The 20,574-nt window shown below is 47.1% G+C and overlaps 1 protein-coding gene across 1 annotated transcript in view; it reads right to left on the bottom strand.

Annotated features, from left to right (window-relative positions):
- Window positions 1-20,574, bottom strand: part of LOC139570902 (protein tweety homolog 2-like) — an 87,432-nt gene that overhangs the window by 20,642 nt on the left and 46,216 nt on the right. The window contains exons 2-5 of the mRNA XM_071393218.1: window positions 16,702-16,922; window positions 14,454-14,549; window positions 7,231-7,303; window positions 793-862 (exon numbers count right to left, since the gene is read on the bottom strand). Coding sequence (XP_071249319.1) covers window positions 793-862; window positions 7,231-7,303; window positions 14,454-14,549; window positions 16,702-16,901 — 439 coding nt within the window. The 5' untranslated portion in view covers window positions 16,902-16,922. The remainder of the gene's footprint in view (window positions 1-792; window positions 863-7,230; window positions 7,304-14,453; window positions 14,550-16,701; window positions 16,923-20,574) is intronic.

The following is a 20,574-nucleotide window of genomic DNA, read 5'->3' as shown; positions in this document are numbered from 1 at the left end:
ATGGGGAGAGAGGGGGAGAGGAGAGTGCAAGAGAGAGAGCGGGAGAAGATAGAGAGAGAGAGAGTCAAACAACCAAAGCTCATCCCAATGAAGATGAACCCAAACACACACTGTACTAATTATGTTCATTCATTTTAGAAAGAAAAGACAACATAAACACATCTTAACATGTAGGATTTGTTCTGAAACAGTGATTCTATCTGGCCAGTGGTTCTATCTGGCCAGTGGTTCTATCTGGCCAGTGGTTCTATCTGGCCAGTGGTTCAATCTGACCAGTGATTCTATCTGGCCAGTGGTTCTATCTGACCAGTGGTTCAATCTGACCAGTGATTCTATCTGGCCAGTGATTCTATCTGGCCAGTGATTCAATCTGCCCAGTGATTCAATCTGCCCAGTGATTCTATCTGCCCAGTGGTTCTATCTGCCCAGTGGTTCTATCTGCCCAGTGATTCTATCTGCCCAGTGATTCTATCTGCCCAGTGGTTCTATCTGCCCAGTGGTTCTATCTGCCCAGTGATTCTATCTGCCCAGTGATTCTATCTGCCCAGTGATTCTATCTGCCCAGTGGTTCTATCTGCCCAGTGGTTCTATCTGCCCAGTGGTTCTATCTGCCCAGTGGTTCTATCTGCCCAGTGGTTCTATCTGCCCAGTGGCTCTATCTGCCCAGTGGTTCTATCTGCCCAGTGGCTCTATCTGGCCAGTGATTCTATCTGACCAGTGTGGACTGTGAAGATAACTTGCATAAATCACTGCTATTAGTAAAACTTGAACTTGAACAGGAAGGTACCTCACCTGCACTGAGGAACTCCTTGGTCCTGTTTGCTATGAACTTGTCTGGAGACACACAGAAGTCACTGGTGCCCTGAAGGGAAAACAAGATAATATACCGTCAGAAGTTACTGGTGCCCTGAAGAGGAAACAAGATAATATACTGTCAGAAGTCACAGGTGCCCTGAAGAGGAAACAAGATAATATACTGTCAGAAGTCACTGATGCCCTGAAGGGGAAACAAGATAATATACTGTCAGAAGTCACTGGTGCCCTGAAGAGGAAACAAGATAATATACCGTCAGAAGTCACTGGTGTCCTGAAGAGGAAACAAGATAATATACTGTCAGAAGTCACTGATGCCCTGAAGGGGAAACAAGATAATATACCGTCAGAAGTCACTGGTGCCCTGAAGAGGAAACAAGATAATATACTGTCAGAAGTCACTGATGCCCTGAAGGGGAAACAAGATAATATACTGTCAGAAGTCACTGATGCCCTGAAGGGAAAACAAGATAATATACCGTCAGAAGTCACTGGTGCCCTGAAGAGGAAACAAGATAATATACTGTCAGAAGTCACTGATGCCCTGAAGGGGAAACAAGATAATATACTGTCAGAAGTCACTGGTGCCCTGAAGGGGAAACAAGATAATATACTGTCAGAAGTCACTGGTGCCCTGAAGAGGAAACAAGATAATATACCGTCAGAAGTCACTGGTGTCCTGAAGGGGAAACAAGATAATATACTGTCAGAAGTCACTGGTGCCCTGAAGAGGAAACAAGATAATATACTGTCAGAAGTCACTGGTGCCCTGAAGAGGAAACAAGATAATATACCGTCAGAAGTCACTGGTGCCCTGAAGAGGAAACAAGATAATATACTGTCAGAAGTCACTGATGCCCTGAAGGGGAAACAAGATAATATACTGTCAGAAGTCACTGGTGCCCTGAAGAGGAAACAAGATAATATACCGTCAGAAGTCACTGGTGTCCTGAAGGGGAAACAAGATAATATACTGTCAGAAGTCACTGGTGCCCTGAAGAGGAAACAAGATAATATACCGTCAGAAGTCACTGGTGCCCTGAAGAGGAAACAAGATAATATACTGTCAGAAGTCACTGGTGTCCTGAAGAGGAAACAAGATAATATACCGTCAGAAGTTACTGGTGCCTTGAAGGGGAAACAGGACACTATACAGTCAGAAGTTACTGGTGCCCTGCAGGTAACAGGACACTATACAGTCAGAAGTTACTGGTGCCCTGCAGGGGAAACAGGACACTATGCAGTCAGAAGTTACTGGTGCCCTGCAGGAGAAACAGGACACTATACAGTCAGAAGTTACTGGTGCCCTGCAGGGGAAACAGGACACTATACAGTCAGAAGTTACTGGTGCCCTGCAGGGGAAACAGGACACTATGCAGTCAGAAGTCACTGGTGCCCTGCAGGGGAAACAGGACACTATACAGTCAGAAGTTACTGGTGCCCTGCAGGGGAAACAGGACACTATACAGTCAGAAGTCACTGGTGCCCTGCAGGGGAAACAGGACACTATACAGTCAGAAGTCACTGGTGCCCTGCAGGGGAAACAGGACACTATACAGTCAGAAGTTACTGGTGCCCTGCAGGGGAAACAGGACACTATACAGTCAGAAGTTACTGGTGCCCTGCAGGGGAAACAGGACACTATACAGTCAGAAGTTACTGGTGCCCTGCAGGGGAAACAGGACACTATACAGTCAGAAGTTACTGGTGCCTTGCAGGTAAACAGGACACTATACAGTCAGAAGTTACTGGTGCCTTGCAGGTAACAGGACACTATACAGTCAGAAGTTACTGGTGCCCTGCAGGTAAACAGGACACTATACAGTCAGAAGTTACTGGTGCCCTGCAGGAGAAACAGGACACTATACAGTCAGAAGTTACTGGTGCCCTGCAGGAGAAACAGGACACTATACAGTCAGAAGTTACTGGTGCCCTGCAGGAGAAACAGGACACTATACAGTCAGAAGTTACTGGTGCCCTGCAGGGGAAACAGGACACTATACAGTCAGAAGTTACTGGTGCCCTGCAGGTAACAGGACACTATACAGTCAGAAGTCACTGGTGCCCTGAAGGGGAAACAGGACACTATACAGTCAGAAGTTACTGGTGCCCTGCAGGGGAAACAGGACACTATACAGTCAGAAGTTACTGGTGCCCTGCAGGGGTAACAGGACACTATACAGTCAGAAGTTACTGGTGCCCTGCAGGTAAACAGGACACTATACAGTCAGAAGTTACTGGTGCCTTGCAGGTAAATAGGACACTATACAGTCAGAAGTTACTGGTGCCCTGCAGGGGAAACAGGACACTATACAGTCAGAAGTTACTGGTGCCCTGCAGGGGAAACAGGACACTATACAGTCAGAAGTTACTGGTGCCCTGCAGGGGAAACAGGACACTATACAGTCAGAAGTTACTGGTGCCCTGCAGGGGAAACAGGACACTATACAGTCAGAAGTTACTGGTGCCCTGCAGGTAACAGGACACTATACAGTCAGAAGTTACTGGTGCCCTGCAGGAGAAACAGGACACTATACAGTCAGAAGTTACTGGTGCCCTGCAGGAGAAACAGGACACTATACAGTCAGAAGTTACTGGTGCCCTGCAGGAGAAACAGGACACTATACAGTCAGAAGTTACTGGTGCCCTGCAGGTAACAGGACACTATACAGTCAGAAGTTACTGGTGCCCTGCAGGTAACAGGACACTATACAGTCAGAAGTTACTGGTGCCCTGCAGGGGAAACAGGACACTATACAGTCAGAAGTCACTGGTGCCCTGCAGGGGAAACAGGACACTATACAGTCAGAAGTTACTGGTGCCCTGCAGGAGAAACAGGACACTATACAGTCAGAAGTTACTGGTGCCCTGCAGGAGAAACAGGACACTATACAGTCAGAAGTTACTGGTGCCCTGCAGGGGAAACAGGACACTATACAGTCAGAAGTTACTGGTGCCCTGCAGGAGAAACAGGACACTATACCGTCAGAAGTTACTGGTGCCCTGCAGGGGAAACAGGACACTATACAGTCAGAAGTTACTGGTGCCCTGCAGGTAAACAGGACACTATACAGTCAGAAGTTACTGGTGCCCTGCAGGTAACAGGACACTATACAGTCAGAAGTTACTGGTGCCCTGCAGGGGAAACAGGACACTATACAGTCAGAAGTTACTGGTGCCCTGCAGGTAACAGGACACTATACAGTCAGAAGTTACTGGTGCCCTGAAGGGGAAACAGGACACTATACTGTGCAGTGTTGGAGTCAACTCCATTCGAAATGGATAGTGCTTTTACAGAACAAAGAAAATTGAGGACCCGTCATAAACACTTCAGCCTCAAATCCCTTCCCAGAATCTCAATGACTGTTTTGTTTTATTAGACAGTCGATGGAGGCTGTGACAGAAAATAACATCCTGTCCAAGTAAATCAACTATAGATCACACAAGAGGGCTGTTAGTTACAACAGTCTACACGCCTCTTTAACCTGTGCTGAACGTAGCAGAACCAACCCTGGCATACAGTCTGTGTGTGTGTGTGTGTGTGTGTGTGTGTGTGTGTGTGTGTGTGTGTGTGTGTGTGTGTGTGTGTGTGTGTGTGTGTGTGTGTGTGTGTGTGTGTGTGTGTGTGTGTGTGTGTGTGTGTGTGTGTGTGTGTGTGTGTGTGTGTGTGTGTGTGTGTGTGGAAGAGGAGAATGAGGAACGCAGGGAAAAAAACGAGGGAGTTGATAATGTTCCAGTGACAAGGTTTGATAATCCACTTTACTGCATCACAGTATCTGTGTTTTACTGCTAGGGATTGACCTCTACCCTAATCTCCATAGACCACATCACAGTATCTGTGTTTTACTGCTAGGGATTGACCTCTGACCTAATCTCCATAGACCACATCACAGTATCTGTGTTTTACTGCTAGGGATTGACCTCTACCCTAATCTCCATAGACCACATCACAGTATCTGTGTTTTACTGCTAGGGATTGACCTCTACCCTAATCTCCATAGACCACATCACAGTATCTGTGTTTTACTGCTAGGGATTGACCTCTACCCTAATCTCCATAGACCACATCACAGTATCTGTGTTTTACTGCTAGGGATTGACCTCTACCCTAATCTCCATAAACCACATCACAGTATCTGTGTTTTACTACTAGGGATTGACCTCTACCCTAATCTCCATAGACCACATCACAGTATCTGTGTTTTACTGCTAGGGATTGACCTCTACCCTAATCTCCATAGACCACATCACAGTATCTGTGTTTTACTACTAGGGATTGACCTCTACCCTAATCTCCATAGACCACACCACAGTATCTGTGTTTTACTGCTAGGGATTGACCTCAACCCTAATCTCCATAGACCACACCACAGTATCTGTGTTTTACTGCTAGGGATTGACCTCAACCCTAATCTCCATAGACCACACCACAGTATCTGTGTTTTACTGCTAGGGATTGACCTCTACCCTAATCTCCATAGACCACACCACAGTATCTGTGTTTTACTGCTAGGGATTGACCTCTATCCTAATCTCCATAGACCACATCACAGTATCTGTGTTTTACTGCTAGGGATTGACCTCTACCCTAATCTCCATAGACCACATCACAGTATCTGTGTCTGGCTCCCAAATGGTGCCCTATTATCTAACAAGGGGACTATGTAGGGAATAGGATGCCAGTTGGGACGCAGCCTACTGTATATCCTGACCCCCAACAGATACTGACTCTGCAATTACCAGCTGGAGAAGTGTGGCATGCTTACTGTGGCATCATGTTATTCTAGGTCAGAGGTCGTGTCATTATTCTAGGTCAGAGGTCGTGTCATTATTCTAGGTCAGAGGTCGTGTCATTATTCTAGGTCAGAGGTCGTGTCATTATTCTAGGTCAGAGGTCGTGTCATTATTCTAGGTCAGAAGGTCGTGTCATTATTCTAGGTCAGAGGTCGTGTCATTATTCTAGGTCAGAGGTCGTGTCATTATTCTAGGTCAGAGGTCGTGTCATTATTCTAGGTCAGAGGTCGTGTCATTATTCTAGGTCAGAAGGTCGTGTCATTATTCTAGGTCAGAGGTCGTGTCATTATTCTAGGTCAGAGGTCGTGTCATTATTCTAGGTCAGAGGTCGTGTCATTATTCTAGGTCAGAGGTCGTGTCATTATTCTAGGTCAGAGGTCGTGTCATTATTCTAGGTCAGAGGTCGTGTCATTATTCTAGGTCAGAGGTCGTGTCATAATAACACAGACACAATGGTTTCTGTAGCTGGCTGGTTGTGGATCAACTGGTCAGTGATGTCAACATTGCATGCATTACTGTAATTCTGACTGTTGTTGTGATATTGTTGCAGTGTTTTTTCTGGTCAAATAAATGAAGACTCATGCTTTCCTCATGTCACTCAATCCCTCCTCCTCTCTCCTCCCTCTCCCTCCAGCCTGCGTCAGAAGCACAGCTGCCCAGCCTCTGGATAATCCTAGTCCCACCATGCTGGCTCCTCTCTGGGATGGAGGGAGGGGGGAGAGGGATCCTGAATGGCCCTGTTATTAACAAAGTCTGCCCCATTAACCCCACTAAGACTAGACATACTGTAGACACACATACACTACATGACCAGTATGTGGACACCTGCTCGTCAAACATCTCATTCCAAAATCATGAACATTAATATGGAGTTGGTCCCCCCTTTGCTGCTATAACATCTTCCACTCTTCTGGGAGACTTTCCACTGTTGGAACATTGCTGTGGGGACTTGCTTCCATTCAGACACAAGAGCATTAGTGAGGCTGGGCACTGATGTTAGGTGATTGGGCCTGGCTCGCAGTCAGCGTTCCAATTCATCCCAAAGGTGTTCAATGGGGTTGAGGTCAGGCTCTGTGCAGGCCAGTCAAGTTCTTCCAGCTTGTGTGGCCTACCACTTTGTGCCTGAGCCGTTGTTGCTCCTAGACGTTAGCCTTCACAATAACAGCACTTCAAGTTGACCAGGGCAGTGCTAGCAGGGCAGACATTTAATGAACTGACTTGGAGGAAAGGTATCATTCTATGACGGTGCCACATTGAAAGTCACTGAGCTCTTCATTAAATCCATTATACTGCCAATGTTTGTATATGGCGTATGTATGGATGTATGCTCGATTTTATACACCTGTCAGCAATGGGTGTGGCTGAACTACCTGAATACACTAATTTGAAAGGGTGTCCACATACTTTTGTATAGATAGTGTATGTGTAGGACAGGTCATAGTTTGGTTGTTATCTGGCCAGATAATCAGAATATAACCAGTGAAAGACTTTCAAAAAAACAATAATTTTGCAATCAGAACACAACCTGACCATGACGTCACAAAAGACATAAGAATGAGATCACTTGAATCAGTTTTTTAATTTGAGCATGTTTGGTGATGACGGGACAGAACAGACACTCACCACAGCAGTAGCAGTGCCTGCTCCAAGTGTTCCCCAGCTCAGGACCAGAGATATCACCCCAAACACCATGATCCTGAAACAGAGAGAGAGAGAGAGAGAGAGAGAGAGAGAGAGAGAGAGAGAGAGAGAGAGAGAGAGAGAGAGAGAGAGAGAGAGAGAGAGAGAGAGAGAGAGAGAGAGAGAGAGAGAGAGAGTGAGAGAGGGGGAGAGAGAGAGAGTGAGAGAGGGGGAGAGGTAGAGAGAGAAGACAGGAGGAGAAAGATAAATAGAGTGAGAAAGAAAAGGGCTCCCAGATGGTAGTAAAAATTCTGGGGATGGTTTCAGCTCCTATCTCTCTGGTAGTCTTACAGCAGCAGTAAAGTGGTTGAAAGCTCACGGTAATGAGTTAAGGGCATTAAGGGCATGGTAGTACACATACTGGAGAGCAGGCCGGTCGATAGACATTAGTGGACACCATCAGAGAGAAGACAAGAAGTCTTCAGCAGAATCGTTCAGCAACACTGATACAGTCAGACAGAGATATTAAAGGGGAAAGAGATATGAGGAGAATTACTGGGATGTTGTTGACTTGTTTTAACTCCACTGCTGGACACAGATATTGAATAGTGAGGTGTTTTCTTGTCAAGTTTTGTGTCAAGTCTATATAACTGGGCTTTTGTGTCCATTGTCCAGAGGGGGTAAGAAACCACCTCTACAGTAACTTACTGTATGTTGTTGGTAGTCGTCTCAGCTCTACAGTAACTTACTGTATGTTGTTGGTAGTCGTCTCAGCTCTACAGTAACTTACTGTATGTTGTTGGTAGTCGTCTCAGCTCTACAGTAACTTACTGTATGTTGTTGGTAGTCATCTCAGCTCTACAGTAACTTACTGTATGTGGTTGGTAGTCGTCTCAGCTCTACAGTAACTGTTACTGTATGGGGTTGGTAGTCGTCTCAGCTCTACAGTAACTTACTGTATGGGGTTGGTAGTCGTCTCAGCTCTACAGTAACTGTTACTGTACGTGGTTGGTAGTCGTCTCAGCTCTACAGTAACTGTTACTGTATGGGGTTGGTAGTCGTCTCAGCTCTACAGTAACTGTTACTGTACGTGGTTGGTAGTCGTCTCAGCTCTACAGTAACTTACTGTATGTTGTTGGTAGTCGTCTCAGCTCTACAGTAACTGTTACTGTATGTGGTTGGTAGTTGTCTCAGCTCTACAGTAACTTACTGTATGTGGTTGGTAGTCGTCTCAGCTCTACAGTAACTGTTACTGTATGTGGTTGGTAGTCGTCTCAGCTCTACAGTAACTGTTACTGTATGTGGTTGGTAGTCGTCTCAGCTCTACAGTAAATGTTACTGTATGTGGTTGGTAGTCACCTCAGCTCTACAGTAACTGTTACTGTACGTGGTTGGTAGTCGTCTCAGCTCTACAGTAACTGTTACTGTACGTGGTTGGTAGTCACCTCAGCTCTACAGTAAATGTTACTGTATGTGGTTGGTAGTCACCTCAGCTCTACAGTAACTGTTACTGTACGTGGTTGGTAGTCGTCTCAGCTCTACAGTAACTGTTACTGTACGTGGTTGGTAGTCACCTCAGCTCTACAGTAACGGTTACTGTATGTGGTTGGTAGTCGTCTCAGCTCTACAGTAACTGTTACTGTATGTGGTTGGTAGTCGTCTCAGCTCTACAGTAACTGTTACTGTATGTGGTTGGTAGTCGTCTCAGCTCTACAGTAACTTACTGTATGTGGTTGGTAGTCACCTCAGCTCTACAGTAACTGTTACTGTATGTGGTTGGTAGTCGTCTCAGCTCTACAGTAACTGTTACTGTATGTGGTTGGTAGTCACCTCAGCTCTACAGTAACTGTTATTGTACGTGGTTGGTAGTCATTTCAGCTCTACAGTAACTTACTGTATGTGGTTGGTAGTCACCTCAGCTCTACAGTAACTGTTACTGTATGTGGTTGGTAGTCACCTCAGCTCTACAGTAACTGTTACTGTATGTGGTTGGTAGTTGTCTCAGCTCTACAGTAACTGTTACTGTACGTGGTTGGTAGTCGTCTCAGCTCTACAGTAACTGTTACTGTATGTGGTTGGTAGTCGTCTCAGCTCTACAGTAACTGTTACTGTATGTTGTTGGTAGTCGTCTCAGCTCTACAGTAACTGTTACTGTACGTGGTTGGTAGTCGTCTCAGCTCTACAGTAACTGTCACTGTATGTGGTTGGTAGTCGTCTCAGCTCTACAATAACTGTTACTGTATGTGGTTGGTAGTCGTCTCAGCTCTACAGTAACTGTTACTGTATGTGGTTGGTAGTCACCTCAGCTCTACAGTAACAGTTACTGAACGTGGTTGGTAGTCGTCTCAGCTCTACAGTAACTTACTGTATGTGGTTGGTAGTCACCTCAGCTCTACAGTAACTGTTACTGTATGTGGTTGGTAGTCGTCTCAGCTCTACAGTAACTGTTACTGTACGTGGTTGGTAGTCGTCTCAGCTCTACAGTAACTGTTACTGTACGTGGTTGGTAGTCGTCTCAGCTCTACAGTAACTGTTACTGTATGTGGTTGGTAGTCGTCTCAGCTCTACAGTAACTGTTACTGTATGTGGTTGGTAGTCGTCTCAGCTCTACAGTAACTGTTACTGTACGTGGTTGGTAGTTGTCTCAGCTCTACAGTAACTGTTACTGTACGTGGTTGGTAGTCATTTCAGCTCTACAGTAACTTACTGTATGTGGTTGGTAGTCACCTCAGCTCTACAGTAACTGTTACTGTATGTGGTTGGTAGTCACCTCAGCTCTACAGTAACTGTTACTGTACGTGGTTGGTAGTCGTCTCAGCTCTACAGTAACTGTTACTGTATGTGGTTGGTAGTCGTCTCAGCTCTACAGTAACTGTTACTGTATGTGGTTGGTAGTCACCTCAGCTCTACAGTAACTGTTACTGTACGTGGTTGGTAGTCGTCTCAGCTCTACAGTAACTGTTACTGTACGTGGTTGGTTGGTAGTCGTCTCAGCTCTACAGTAACTGTTACTGTATGTGGTTGGTAGTCGTCTCAGCTCTACAGTAACTGTTACTGTACGTGGTTGGTAGTCACCTCAGCTCTACAGTAACTGTTACTGTATGTGGTTGGTAGTCACCTCAGCTCTACAGTAACTGTTACTGTATGTGGTTGGTAGTCACCTCAGCTCTACAGTAACTGTTACTGTATGTGGTTGGTAGTCACCTCAGCTCTACAGTAACTTACTGTATGTGGTTGGTAGTCCCCTCAGCTCTACAGTAACTGTTACTGTACGTGGTTGGTAGTCACCTCAGCTCTACAGTAACTGTTACTGTATGTGGTTGGTATTCGTCTCAGCTCAACAGTAACTGTTACTGTATGTGGTTGGTAGTCGTCTCAGCTCTACAGTAACTTACTGTATGTGGTTGGTAGTCACCTAAGCTCTACAGTAACTGTTACTGTACGTGGTTGGTAGTCACCTCAGCTCTACAGTAACTGTTACTGTATGTGGTTGGTAGTCACCTCAGCTCTACAGTAACTGTTACTGTACGTGGTTGGTAGTCGTCTCAGCTCTACAGTAACTGTTACTGTATGTGGTTGGTAGTCACCTCAGCTTTACAGTAACTGTTACTGTATGTGGTTGGTAGTCACCTCAGCTCTACAGTAACTGTTACTGTACGTGTTTGCTAGTCACCTCAGCTCTACAGTAACTGTTACTGTATGTGGTTGGTAGTCACCTCAGCTCTACAGTAACTGTTACTGTATGTGGTTGGTAGTCACCTCAGCTCTACAGTAACTTACTGTATGTGGTTGGTAGTCGTCTCAGCTCTACAGTAACTGTTACTGTACGTGGTTGGTAGTCACCTCAGCTCTACAGTAACTGTTACTGTACGTGGTTGGTAGTCACCTCAGCTCTACAGTAACTGTTACTGTATGTGGTTGGTAGTCACCTCAGCTCTACAGTAACTTACTGTATGTTGTTGGTAGTTGTCTCAGCTCTACAGTAACTGTTACTGTATGTTGTTGGTAGTTGTCTCAGCTCTACAGTAACTGTTACTGTATGTTGTTGGTAGTTGTCTCAGCCTTACAGTAACTGTTACTGTACGTGGTTGGTAGTCACCTCAGCTCAGTACCAGTTACTGACACAGAGCAGAGTGGGTACCAGTTACTGGCACAGAACAGAGTGGGTACCAGTTACTGACACAGAGCAGAGTGGGTACCAGTTACTGACACAGAGCAGAGTGGGTACCAGTTACTGACACAGAGTAGAGTGGGTACCAGTTACTGGCACAGAGCAGAGTGGGTACCAGTTACTGACACAGAGCAGAGTGGCTACCAGTTACTGGCACAGAGCAGAGTGGGTACCAGTTACTGACACAGAGCAGAGTGGGTACCAGTTACTGACACAGAGCAGAGTGGGTACCAGTTACTTACACAGAGCAGAGTGGGTACCAGTTACTGACACAGAGCAGAGTGGGTACCAGTTACTGACACAGAGCAGAGTGGGTACCAGTTACTGACACAGAGCAGAGTGGGTACCAGTTACTGGCACAGAGCAGAGTGGGTACCAGTTACTGACATAGAGCAGAGTGGCTACCAGTTACTGACACAGAGCAGAGTGGGTACCAGTTACTTACACAGAGCAGAGTGGGTACCAGTTACTTACACAGAGCAGAGTGGGTACCAGTTACTTACACAGAACAGAGTGGGTACCAGTTACTGACACAGAGCAGAGTGGGTACCAGTTACTGACACAGAGCAGAGTGGGTACCAGTTACTGACATAGAGCAGAGTGGGTACCAGTTACTGACACAGAGAAGAGTGGGTACCAGTTACTGACACAGAGCAGAGTGGGTACCAGTTACTGACACAGAGCAGAGTGGGTACCAGTTACTGGCACAGAGCAGAGTGGGTACCAGTTACTGACACAGAGCAGAGTGGGTACCAGTTACTGACACAGAGCAGAGTGGGTACCAGTTACTGACACAGAGCAGAGTGGGTACCAGTTACTGGCACAGAGCAGAGTGGGTACCAGTTACTGACACAGAGCAGAGTGGCTACCAGTTACTGACACAGAGCAGAGTGGGTACCAGTTACTGACACAGAGCAGAGTGGGTACCAGTTACTGACACAGAGCAGAGTGGGTACCAGTTACTGACACAGAGCAGAGTGGCTACCAGTTACTGACACAGAGCAGAGTGGGTACCAGTTACTGACACAGAGCAGAGTGGGTACCAGTTACTGACACAGAGCAGAGTGGGTACCAGTTACTGGCACAGAGCAGAGTGGGTACCAGTTACTGACACAGAGCAGAGTGGGTACCAGTTACTGACACAGAGCAGAGTGGGTACCAGTTACTGACACAGAGCAGAGTGGGTATCAGTTACTGGCACAGAGCAGAGTGGGTACCAGTTACTGACACAGAGCACAGTGGGTACCAGTTACTGACACAGAGCACAGTGGCTACCAGTTACTGACACAGAGCAGAGTGGGTACCAGTTACTGACACAGAGCAGAGTGGGTACCAGTTACTGACACAGAGCAGAGTGGGTACCAGTTACTGACACAGAGCAGAGTGGGTACCAGTTACTGACACAGAGCAGAGTGGCTACCAGTTACTGACACAGAGCAGAGTGGGTACCAGTTACTGACACAGAGCAGAGTGGGTACCAGTTACTGACACAGAGCAGAGTGGGTACCAGTTACTGACACAGAGCAGAGTGGGTACCAGTTACTGACACAGAGCAGAGTGGGTACCAGTTACTGACACAGAGCAGAGTGGGTACCAGTTACTGACACAGAGCAGAGTGGGTACCAGTTACTGACACAGAGCAGAGTGGGTACCAGTTACTGACACAGAACAGAGTGGGTACCAGTTACTTACACAGAGCAGAGTGGGTACCAGTTACTGACACAGAGCAGAGTGGGTACCAGTTACTGACACAGAGCAGAGTGGGTACCAGTTACTGACATAGAGCAGAGTGGGTACCAGTTACTGACACAGAGCAGAGTGGGTACCAGTTACTGACACAGAGCAGAGTGGGTACCAGTTACTGACACAGAGCAGAGTGGGTACCAGTTACTGGCACAGAGCAGAGTGGGTACCAGTTACTGACACAGAGCAGAGTGGGTACCAGTTACTGACACAGAGCAGAGTGGGTACCAGTTACTGACACAGAGCAGAGTGGGTACCAGTTACTGGCACAGAGCAGAGTGGGTACCAGTTACTGACACAGAGCAGAGTGGCTACCAGTTACTGACACAGAGCAGAGTGGGTACCAGTTACTGACACAGAGCAGAGTGGGTACCAGTTACTGACACAGAGCAGAGTGGGTACCAGTTACTGACACAGAGCAGAGTGGCTACCAGTTACTGACACAGAGCAGAGTGGCTACCAGTTACTGACACAGAGCAGAGTGGGTACCAGTTACTGACACAGAGCAGAGTGGGTACCAGTTACTGACACAGAGCAGAGTGGGTACCAGTTACTGACACAGAGCAGAGTGGGTACCAGTTACTGGCACAGAGCAGAGTGGGTACCAGTTACTGACACAGAGCAGAGTGGGTACCAGTTACTGACACAGAGCAGAGTGGGTACCAGTTACTGACACAGAGCAGAGTGGGTACCAGTTACTGGCACAGAGCAGAGTGGGTACCAGTTACTGACACAGAGCACAGTGGCTACCAGTTACTGACACAGAGCAGAGTGGGTACCAGTTACTGACACAGAGCAGAGTGGGTACCAGTTACTGACACAGAGCAGAGTGGGTACCAGTTACTGACACAGAGCAGAGTGGGTACCAGTTACTGACACAGAGCAGAGTGGCTACCAGTTACTGACACAGAGCAGAGTGGGTACCAGTTACTGACACAGAGCAGAGTGGGTACCAGTTACTGACACAGAGCAGAGTGGGTACCAGTTACTGACACAGAGCAGAGTGGGTACCAGTTACTGACACAGAGCAGAGTGGGTACCAGTTACTGACACAGAGCAGAGTGGGTACCAGTTACTGACACAGAGCAGAGTGGGTACCAGTTACTGACACAGAGCAGAGTGGGTACCAGTTACTGACACAGAGCAGAGTGGGTACCAGTTACTGACACAGAGCAGAGTGGGTACCAGTTACTGACACAGAGCAGAGTGGGTACCAATTACTGACACAGAGCAGAGTGGCTACCAGTTACTGACACAGAGCAGAGTGGGTACCAGTTACTGACACAGATCAGAGTGGGTACCAGTTACTTACATGGTGAGTAGCCACCGGGACTGCTTTGCCACCCCCAGACAGGCCACCAGGCATATAACCAGATCTAGGATCAGCAGTAACAGGTAGGTCAGCCACCTAGAGAACAGAGAGGGCACAGTGTTACAGATCTAGGATCAGCAGTAGCAGGTCTGTGTGTTTGTGTGTGAGTGTGTGTGTGTGTGTGTGTGTGTGTGTGTGTGTGTGTGTGTGTGTGTGTGTGTGTGTGTGTGTGTGTGTGTGTGTGTGTGTGTGTGTGTGTGTGTGTGTGTGTGTGTGTGTGTGTGTGTGTAGCCTCTTAGTTAGATCTCATCTGCAGCAGGTCATTTCCAGTATGTTAAGTTAATAATTGAACAGGACAAATCCATGGACATAGATAATACATGTCCTACAGTGTCTTCTACAGGAACTAACCTCTGTTTCTCTCTCTACCTCTCTCTACCTCTCTCTGTTTCTCTGTTTCTCTCTCCCTCAAAATTTAATTCAAGGGGTTTTATTGGCATGGGAAACATATGTTAATGTTGCCAAAGCAAGTAGATAATATACAAAAGTGAAATAAACAATAAAAATGAACAGTAAACATTACACTCACAGAAGTTCCAAAAGAATAAAGACATTACACATGTCATTGTATGTCTATATACAGTGTTGTAACGATGTGCAAATAGTTAAAGTACAAAAGGGAAAATAAATAAACATAAATATGGGTTGTATTTACAAGGGTGTTTGTTCTTCACTGGTTGCCCTTTTCTTGCGACAATGGGTCACAAATCTTGTGATGGCACACTGGTATTTCACCCAGTAAATATGGGAGTTTATCAAAATCGAGTTTGTTTTCTAATTCTTTGTGGATCTGTGTAATCTGAGGGAAATATGTGTCTCTAATATGGTCATACATTTGGCAGGAGGTCAGGAAGTGCAGCTCAGTTTCCACCTCATTTTGTGGGCAGTGTGCACGTAGCCTGTCTTCTCTTGAGAGCCAGGTCTGCCTACAGTCTGCCTGCTATTGCCTTTCTCAATAGCAAGGCTATGCTCACTGAGTCTGTACATAGTCACAGTTTTCCTTAAGTTTGGGTCAGTCAGTGGTCAGGTGTTCTGTCACTCTGTATTCTCTGTTTAGGGCCAAATAGCATTCTAGTTTGCTCTGTTTTTTTGTTAATTCTTTCCAATGTGTCAAGGAATTATCTCTCTGTCTCTCTCTCTCTCTGTCTGTCTCTCTGTCTCTCTCTCTCTCTGTCTGTCTCGCTCTCTCTTTCTTCTATGTAAATGTGTATTTGCAGTATGTGTGTGTGTGTGTGTGTGTGTGTGTGTGTGTGTGTGTGTGTGTGTGTGTGTGTGTGTGTGTGTGTGTGTGTGTGTGTGTGTGTGTGTGTGTGTGTGTGTGTGTGTGTGTGTGTGTGTGTGTGTGTGTGTGTGGAGTCTACATAAAGCCACGTTTCCACTGCACTGGCCCCTGTGAAAAAATCATGACGCTTCTAGCTTTGAATAAGAGGGATATTGAGGTCAAAGTGCAAACCTACGGTCACCTCTAGTGCAATAGTGACATCATACTTGGCGAACTAGGGAAGAATCCATAGTGTGAGAGTCTTGAAACGGCCATTTGGAATGGAATGTATTGGATTGAAATGGCTTGGAATGGGCCCCAAACCACTTATCTGTTTGGTAACCCCACACCACGATAGCCTGTAGTAAATTGACCAAAACATATCTTTATAGAGAAGAGACTGGGTGGGTGAGGAGTAGCACTAAGCGATCGCTATGCTATTACATTTGTCTAGATAAATGTCTGTATAAATGCAGACAAATGTGTTCTAATGAAAGGAAGTAAAGGAGAGAGAGAGAGAGAGAGAGAGAGAGAGAGGGAGAGAGAGAGAGAGAGCCTTCCATCCCCCTCTGCCCTCAGTGAAACAACACCTCTTCATCAATACATACTGCATCCTCCACTGGCACAGTACCCCCTCTAGCAGTCACTTCATAACACACTGACTCACCAGCCTTGGAAAACCAATATATATAGGTGTCAGATTACACCAGTCAGTCAGGCCGGAGTAACAGGCCCAGTCTAGAGCCTTGACTACAGTGAGAGAAGACACATACACTGGCTGGTAGTCACGATGAGGACGTCAATTATAATAGACATAGGTCAGTGACAGCAGCACTGTCTGCCTGCCTGTCTGCATATCTGTCTCCCTGTCTATCTGCCTGTCTGCATACCTGTCTCCCTGTCTATCTGCCTGTCTCCTCTTCTCACCTGTAGTACTCTACGTAATCTGTCTGATCAGCGATGGCCGACAGGTCCACCTTGGCCTTGCTGAGGTCCGGCATGGCGGTCAGCTGTCTGATGATGTTGTCAGCCATCAGATCCATGAACCTCAAGGCCTGGACATAGTCTCCCCGCGTAGCAAAGATCTCATCCAGACGATCCAGGTGCTGCTTCAGACCCACCTCCATACTGCCCAGAGAACTGGAGACCTGGAAGAGAGAGAGAGAGATGAGATAGAGAAGGTGGAGGGAGAGAGAGAGAGATGAGATAGAGAAGGGGTCGAGAGAGATATGGAGAAGGGAGAGAAAGGGAGAGAGAGAGATGGAGAAGGGAAGAGAGGGAGAGAGGGAGAGAGAGAGATGAGATAGAGAAGGGGGAGAGAGAGAGAGATGGAGAAGGGAGAGAAAGGGAGAGAGAGAGATGGAGAAGGGAAGAGAGGGAGAGAGGGAGAGAGAGAGGTGAGATAGAGAAGGGGGAGAGAGAGAGAGATGGAGAAGGGAGAGAAAGGGAGAGAGATGAGATAGAGAAGGGGAGGGAGAGAGAGAGATATGGAGAAGGGAGAGAAAGGGGGAGAGAGAGATAGAGAGATAGAGAGAGAGAGAGAGAGAGAGAGAGAGAGAGAGAGAGAGAGAGAGAGAGAGAGAGAGAGAGAGAGAGAGAGAGAGAGATGGAGAAGGGGAGAGAGAGAGAGATATGGAGAAGGGGAGAGAAAGGGGGAGAGAGAGATATGGAGAAGGGGAGAGAGGGAAAATGGGAGAAAGAGAGAGAGATGGAGAAGGGAAGAGAGGGAGAGATATGGAGAAGGGGAGAGATGGAAAATGGGAGAAAGAGAGAGAGATGGAGAAGGGGAGCGAGAGGGAGAGATATGGAGAAGGGAAGAGAGGGAGAGATATGGAGAAGGGGAGAGAGAGGGAGAGATATGGAGAAGGGGAGAGATGGAAAATGGGAGAAAGAGAGAGAGATGGAGAAGGGGAGCGAGAGGGAGAGATATGGAGAAGTGGAGAGAGAGGGAGAGATACGGAGAAGGGGAGAGAGAGGGAGAAGGGAGAAAAAAGGAGAGAGAGAGAGAGAGAGGTTATTAACAACATCTCATTCAGGTCTTTTAGATGCTGCTGCAGAACCACTTCCATACTACTCAGAGAGGAGCTGACCTGATGGGAGAGGAGGGGGGAGTGGAGGTTATTTAGAAGAGCTCATCCATACTACTCAGAGAGGAGCTGACCTGATGGGAGAGGAGGGGGGAGTGGAGGTTATTTAGAAGAGCTCATCCATACTACTCAGAGAGGAGCTGACCTGATGGGAGAGGAGGGGGGAGTGGAGGTTATTTAGAAGAGCTCATCCATACTACTCAGAGAGGAGCTGACCTGATGGGAGAGGAGGGGGGAGTGGAGGTTATTTAGAAGAGCTCATCCATACTACTCAGAGAGGAGCTGACCTGATGGGAGAGGAGGGGGGAGTGGAGGTTATTTAGAAGAGCTCTTCCATACTACTCAGAGAGGAGCTGACCTGATGGGAGAGGAGGGGGGAGTGTAGGTTATTTAGAAGAGCTCTTCCATACTACTCAGAGAGGAGCTGACCTGATGGGAGAGGAGGGGGGAGTGGAGGTTATTTAGAAGAGCTCATCCATACTACTCAGAGAGGAGCTGACCTGATGGGAGAGGAGGGGGGAGTGGAGGTTATTTAGAAGAGCTCATCCATACTACTCAGAGAGGAGCTGACCTGATGGGAGAGGAGGGGGGAGTGGAGGTTATTTAGAAGAGCTCATCCATACTACTCAGAGAGGAGCTGACCTGATGGGACAGGAGGGGGGAGTGGAGGTTATAGACACCAGAGGAGAGGAGGGGGGAGTGTAGGTTATAGACACCAGAGGAGAGGAGGGGGGAGTGGAGGTTATAGACACCAGAGGAGAGGAGGGGGGAGTGGAGGTTATAGACACCAGAGGAGAGGAGGGGGGAGTGGAGGTTATAGACACCAGAGGAGAGGAGGGGGGAGTGTAGGTTATAGACACCAGAGGAGAGGAGGGGGGAGTGGAGGTTATAGACACCAGAGGAGAGGAGGGGGGAGTGGAGGTTATAGACACCAGAGGAGAGGAGGGGGGAGTGGAGGTTATAGACACCAGAGGAGAGGAGGGGGGAGTGGAGGTTATAGACACCAGAGGAGAGGAGGGGGAGTGGAGGTTATAGACACCAGAGGAGAGGAGGGGGGAGTGTAGGTTATAGACACCAGAGGAGAGGAGGGGGGAGTGGAGGTTATAGACACCAGAGGAGAGGAGGGGGGAGTGTAGGTTATAGACACCAGAGGAGAGGAGGGGGGAGTGGAGGTTATAGACACCAGAGGAGAGGAGGGGGGAGTGGAGGTTATAGACACCAGAGGAGAGGAGGGGGGAGTGGAGGTTATAGACACCAGAGGAGAGGAGGGGGGAGTGGAGGTTATAGACACCAGAGGAGAGGAGGGGGGAGTGGAGGTTATAGACACCAGAGGAGAGGAGGGGGGAGTGTAGGTTATAGACACCAGAGGAGAGGAGGGGGGAGTGTAGGTTATAGACACCAGAGGAGAGGAGGGGGGAGTGGAGGTTATAGACACCAGAGGAGAGGAGGGGGGAGTGTAGGTTATAGACACCAGAGGAGAGGAGGGGGGAGTGTAGGTTATAGACACCAGAGGAGAGGAGGGGGGAGTGGAGGTTATAGACACCAGAGGAGAGGAGGGGGGAGTGTAGGTTATAGACACCAGAGGAGAGGAGGGGGGAGTGGAGGTTATAGACACCAGAGGAGAGGAGGGGGGAGTGTAGGTTATAGACACCAGAGGAGAGGAGGGGGGAGTGGAGGTTATAGACACCAGAGGAGAGGAGGGGGGAGTGGAGGTTATAGACACCAGAGGAGAGGAGGGGGGAGTGGAGGTTATAGACACCAGAGGAGAGGAGGGGGGAGTGGAGGTTATAGACACCAGAGGAGAGGAGGGGGGAGTGGAGGTTATAGACACCAGAGTGGTGGTCTTCCCCAGGTGGTTGGTGTAAAAGAAAATGTGTTCTCAATCAACTTACCAGGTGAAATGAGGGTGTAGTGGCTAGGTTCTAACATCTATAGATCTATAGATATAGCCACTTCTAGAGATGCTTCTACCGGCACGGTTCAATTTTGAGTTTGCGTCCCAATATTACACTTTATATACATCACAGAAGATTGAAATATAACAAAACTGTTTGACATAGAAATACCGGATTTTCATAAAAAAAAAGAAAAGTGTATTAATTATGAAATGATGAAAAATATGAACAACATTCCACCCATGAGGCCACCAGAGGGAGATTTGGTCATTTGATGACAGGAAAGGGCAACCAGAATATAACGTTTTAAAAGGGATATTTTCACTGGACAGTAACTTTAAAACTTTTTCTCTCAGCTTCATGGCAAAATGTGAACATTAGCATGAGATGAGCTATAATACAGCAAATGTTTCACTCTGCCCCATGACAAAATGTCTAGAATTGCAAAAAATGTGCTTTAAAACTGCCACATTTTCTCTCAGACTCATGACAAAATGCGTAGAATTTTTTCTCTCAATGTACAAATTTTTCTGCCAATGTACAAATGTGTTGAAATGTTTTTCTAAAATAAAAATCTGGGGGGTTGGGGGCATTCCAGTTATCCTTCCACTTATCCTTCCACTTATCCTTCCACTTATCCTTCCACTTATCCTTCCACTTATCCTTCCACTTATCCTTCCATTGATACTGTTTTCAAATTACCCCTCCATATACAGTACTTCTCAAAATACCCCTCAAGAGAGGCATATAACAGTAAGACATGTCAAACTGTTTAGAATAGCAGGAAATGCATTTTTTTTTAAATGTTCCCAAAACAA

Source organism: Salvelinus alpinus, chromosome 1 (genome assembly GCF_045679555.1).
Source record: "Salvelinus alpinus chromosome 1, SLU_Salpinus.1, whole genome shotgun sequence".
In the NCBI taxonomy this organism is placed as follows: Eukaryota; Metazoa; Chordata; class Actinopteri; order Salmoniformes; family Salmonidae; genus Salvelinus; species Salvelinus alpinus.
This window is presented reverse-complemented; position numbering and strand designations above follow the sequence as displayed.